Raw genomic sequence first — 4,992 nt, 5'->3', positions numbered from 1 at the left:
TCTTTTTTTCTCTCTTACTAGTCACACAAAAAATTCAAAAAATGCTAAAATATTTGGTAAATGGGAAACTCTATTATGATGCATAGAATCTCGTCGGCATTGCTTTAAAATAATAAAAAGGATAAGTTGTTTGATGATAATGATGATGTCTATAAAATTGATGCTTAGGCTAGAACTAGTTTAGAAAGAAAGTTATAATATATTGATTATATTTTAATAATAATGCCATGGAGACTCAAGTTTTCATTGCAAAAGTTAACAGCTGTGATTTGCATTAGTTGCTCAACGTGCCAACTAGTTAATTAGTAGTGTAGCCTACAAATAACTAAGTCAATAGTAACAATTTTTAGTAAAGTTAAACTTTTCAACATTTTACTAATTATAGGTTTTTGACCTTTGACTGAAGAAAAAACGTTAATTAATAATGAGTGTGTTACCCTCTTCCTCTCTCTCCATCGACCCTTAAATTTCTGCAACTTTCAAAGCTAATCCTCCTCCAGCATCTCACGGATCTTTTTTTTTTTTTTTTTTCTGAATTGAATCATTTTCTCTTATATTATACAGTCAATACAAACATTGCTACACATGTATAATAAATACTATCTCACTTTCTTCTATCAAGCAATCTTGTTGAAGAAATAAGATCTTGAGAATTTGATCACAATTTTGAAGGAAGAAAGATCAACCGATGGAGTCGATAACGTTAGATATAGAGCTGTTGCAGTTGCCGGAGACATCGCCAATGTCGATGAAATCTAATCAAGATTTTGTTAAGAAGCTCTTTGATCAATGGCTTGCTCTTCCTGAAACCAATCGATTGGTAATTGTTTCTTTTTGTTTTTTTCTTGGATGATTATATGAGTTTTTTTTATTTGCGGGTTTATATCCGAATGGTGACACAATGACCGCACTAGCATAAATCACTAGTATAATATATTTGATTTTGTAGATATGAAAACAAGAAATACGCTGGTTTTGAATCCGGATGGTGACATAACGACGAAACTAGTACAAACTAGTAGGAAAATAATTTGTTTTTTGGATATGGAACTAAGAAATATTGGTATGAATGATTACACAGGTCACATCTTTGGTAAATGATGCAAAGGCAGGAGTGGCTCTGAATGTTATGTGTGGAGGAGGCTCTTCGGGTACAAATTCAGGGTCGAATAGTCCATTGGCTTCGATGTTTCCAGCACGGAATGGGCCTCCTCTTTCTCCAAGGAACTCAACTGGTTCGCCTCGGATCACAAGACAAAGGACTGGTCTTTCCAATCTTAGTTCTCCTCTCAAAGTAGTTTCTGATCATGTTAAAGAACTCATTCCTCAGGTCTACATTTCGATTCACCTCCGATTTTATTATCATATATAGTGTCTTCTCGGCTTTTTTTGTTGTTCTAAAGTGATTCTATTATGTTGTAATGTATAGTTTTACTTCGAAGATGGTCGGCCACCACCAAATGATCTAAAAGAGCAGTGTATAGCTAAGATCAACAGTCTTTTTTATGGCCATGAGGATGGTTTGCAACTGCAAGGTTGGTTAGTTGCTCTTTTAAATATCTTCATGTCTCATATTTAGTGACTAACCATGTCATTTGTTTCTCAGAATTTAAATTGGTCACTACTGAGATCTGCAAGGTTCCATCATTTTTTTCCACCACCATTTTCAAGAAAGTTGATACCAATAACACTGGTTTTGTGAAAAGGTTCGCAAAAATTTCTTACGATTTTCAGTTCATGCTTAGCTACAGAGTTTGAGTATCGAAAACAAAGTGATAAAAATGTCATGAAATGCTAACACATGTTATATATAATGGTTTTGCCAACTTCTTTGCAGAGAAGACTTCATTGATTATTGGGTTAAGGGAAATATGTTGACAAAGGAGATAACAAGTCAGATATTTACAATACTTAAGCAACCAGATCACAAGTACCTTGTCCAGGTGGGTTTTTTAAGTTGCATTAATTTTCACTTTTTGTTTCTTTGGCCACATAATTAGATGATTTAGTTATCTCTTTCCTTTTCGTATGTAGAATTCTTAACTTCTTGAGATATGAATGAATCTTATGACAGGATGATTTCAAGCCTGTGCTCCAAGAACTATTAGCAACACACCCTGGTCTTGAATTCTTGCAAGGAACACCTGAGTTTCAGGATAGATATGGTTAGTCTAAGAATATATATGAAGTGATCCAATTTCTTTTAGTTCGTTTTAAATTCTTTTTAAATTGTGCTGAAAAATTAAGATCTGTTTCGTGTCATATGTTCACATTAGATAGAAAAAATTCTAAAAAGAAGTGTGATGAATGTAATGTTTTTGAAAAACTTTTGGCAACAGCTGAAACTGTAATATACAGAATCTATTACTACATAAATAGGAGTGGGAATGGACATCTTACATTGAGAGAGCTTAAGAGAGGAAATTTAGTTGATGCAATGCAGCATGCCGATGAAGAAGAGGACATCAATAAAGTGTTGAGGTTGGTGGTTTAAGATTAATTAGTAATATCGAAATTGGCGCTTATTGACGCCTTTTATTAAGACTCTCTACTGTTTATTAGGTACTTCTCGTATGAACATTTTTATGTCATATACTGCAAGTTCTGGGAGCTGGATACAGATCATGATTTCTTGATCGACAAAGAAAATCTCATCCGATATAGTAATCATGCCCTCACCTACAGGATTGTCGACCGAATATTTTCTCAGGTTCGGTACACCGCATCTGCACTCACCTACAGGATTGCCGTTGGAATGACATTGTCACTATGTCTACTTTTATAGGTACCAAGGAAGTTTACTAGTAAAAGCGAAGGAAAGATGGGTTATGAGGATTTTGTTTACTTTATATTAGCTGAAGAAGATAAGTCATCAGAACCTAGTCTTGAGTATTGGTGAGAATGATGAATGTTTTCATATAGAGAGTCTTTGTGTATGTGTTATTTGGTAAGAGCTAATGTAATTATTTTTTGATAATATAGGTTCAAGTGCATAGATTTGGATGCAAATGGAGTTTTGACGCGGAACGAGCTACAATTCTTTTACGAGGAGCAGCTGCATAGAATGGAATGCATGGCGCAAGAGGCTGTGCTGTTTGAGGATATTCTGTGCCAATTATTCGACATGGTCAAACCAGAGGACGAAGGGTTCATTTGTCTAAATGATTTGAAGGGTTCTAAACTTTCTGGAAATGTCTTTAACATACTTTTCAACCTCAACAAGTTTATGGCGTTTGAAACTCGCGATCCCTTCCTCATTCGTCAGGTATCGCAATATATTAAATACCTTTAAGCTAGCTATAGACTTATAGAGATACTCATTGCCCTATGATTGATTGCTGATACATAGGAGCGGGCAAATCCGACATGGACAGAGTGGGATCGTTTTGCTCATAGAGAATATATTAGGCTATCAATGGAAGAAGATGTCGAAGATGCTTCTAATGGAAGTGCTGAAGCATGGGACGACTCACTTGAGGTTCCCTTTTGAATGGTAAGCTCTCACTATACAAAGCGGACTAATGAGTAATATAATCAACAATTTACGAAAGCTAGGGGGCGGGCGCATAGTCCGTTTTTCGTATCAGATTATTTGGTTTATTAAGTTTTCAGTTTATGAAATATAAGGGTGAATGAAAACAAAACACTATTCGGATTGGTTTGATACAGTTTTGATTTCGATTTGATATAGGAAAACATATGAAGGATCTCTAAAGAATCAGAAAAAATGAAACCGAACTAGTTTACTTTTCGGAATGTTGTTTTAGTACTTTCACGGTTCGGTTCAGATCTGTTAAACAAAAATAATGTCATCATTATATATATGTTGTTACAATGTTTTCAAGAGTTTAGTTGTCATTGGAATTCAAACATCATCTCTCTCATCAAAACGTTAAAATTCACTAAGTGTTTCAACATTGTAACCATTGCCAAATGCCAACGTAAAAAAAAACTAAAACAAGGCGTTATCTTATATGTGAGTGATGATTTTCTAATTAATATGTTTTTAGTACTTTCTCAATAATTCCTTTAGATGAGCCGTTTGGTTCCTATACCAGCAAGCCATTTCGCAACTTGGGTGATAGATATAAACACGTCCGAACTAATCGTGGCCACTATGATTTTCTTTTATTATCTTTCAAAATTCGTATTTCGTATTTTACTGGTCCCGATTGTATCTCTAATGATTTTCTAATTGATAGGTTCATAACCAAGATAATTAAACCGGAGAAGATGGCGAAAAAAAAAAAAAACCGGAGAAGACTTGGTCAAAGCTTCATAGATAAAAGATACGATCATGCCTTCCTAAGTTTTAGGGAAATGATCTCCACATGCATTCCCATTTATCCATGTTTCCTAGTTTGTAGGATTTGTGAACGATCCTTTGCTTTCTTTGTGTATTTAAAGACTTCAAAGTCATGAGAATATATTAGACATGAAAATTGACAAAAACAGAGTTTATCTCTTTGGTTCCTTTGTGTGTTCTTGTGTTAACAAAACACATCTCTTTGGCTTTGAGGATGATTTAGCATGTTTTAGGGGACCGTTTTTGTATCTCGCCGGCTAACAAATATATTGTTTGCTTATGACCCTATGTTAGGGCCGGCTTGCGGTGGTTCTTTGGTGGTGGGAGCGGACCAAGAAACTTTTGATTGAGTGAGAAGTAAGAGGAGACAAAATGGTGTGGGTTTGATGTCTCAAAATGTTATCGAAAAGTGATGAGAACAAATTAGACATTTTAAAATCTCTCAGTAAAAGATGGCTTCAGGTCATTTTCGGAGATTTCAATTACGATATTAAGGTTTATAGATTTAAGAATCTTATTTTTGCTAAGAAGTGAAAGATACATGAAACTTAGAGCACCCACAATGGTGCATGTGGGTGGGTGTATGTTAACAATATATTTATTATAATTTTTTTAAGGGAGAGAGATCAGAGAGATTTGGTTAGTGGAGAAAGAGAGAGGAGAGAGAAAGAGATAGATGAAACATA

The 4,992-nt window shown here is 34.7% G+C and overlaps 1 protein-coding gene across 1 annotated transcript; it reads left to right on the top strand.

Moving 5' to 3' along the window:
* The first annotated feature begins 496 nt into the window (after positions 1-496).
* On the top strand, positions 497-4,514 carry LOC9327961 (probable serine/threonine protein phosphatase 2A regulatory subunit B''delta). The gene is made up of 12 exons (XM_002894536.2): positions 497-820; positions 1,082-1,330; positions 1,430-1,535; positions 1,607-1,706; positions 1,838-1,943; positions 2,075-2,165; positions 2,340-2,481; positions 2,563-2,710; positions 2,786-2,895; positions 2,983-3,265; positions 3,350-3,493; positions 4,203-4,514. The coding sequence occupies exons 1-11, from the start codon at positions 689-691 to the stop codon at positions 3,488-3,490; spliced, it is 1,608 nt and encodes a 535-aa protein (XP_002894582.1). The 5' UTR covers positions 497-688; the 3' UTR covers positions 3,491-3,493; positions 4,203-4,514.
* Positions 4,515-4,992: the final 478 nt, after the last annotated feature.

The sequence above is a fragment of the Arabidopsis lyrata genome (assembly GCF_000004255.2).
Source record: "Arabidopsis lyrata subsp. lyrata unplaced genomic scaffold ARALYscaffold_1, whole genome shotgun sequence".
Taxonomy (NCBI): Eukaryota; Viridiplantae; Streptophyta; class Magnoliopsida; order Brassicales; family Brassicaceae; genus Arabidopsis; species Arabidopsis lyrata.
Note: the sequence above shows the minus strand (reverse complement) of the source record. Positions and strands in the feature narration are given on the sequence as shown.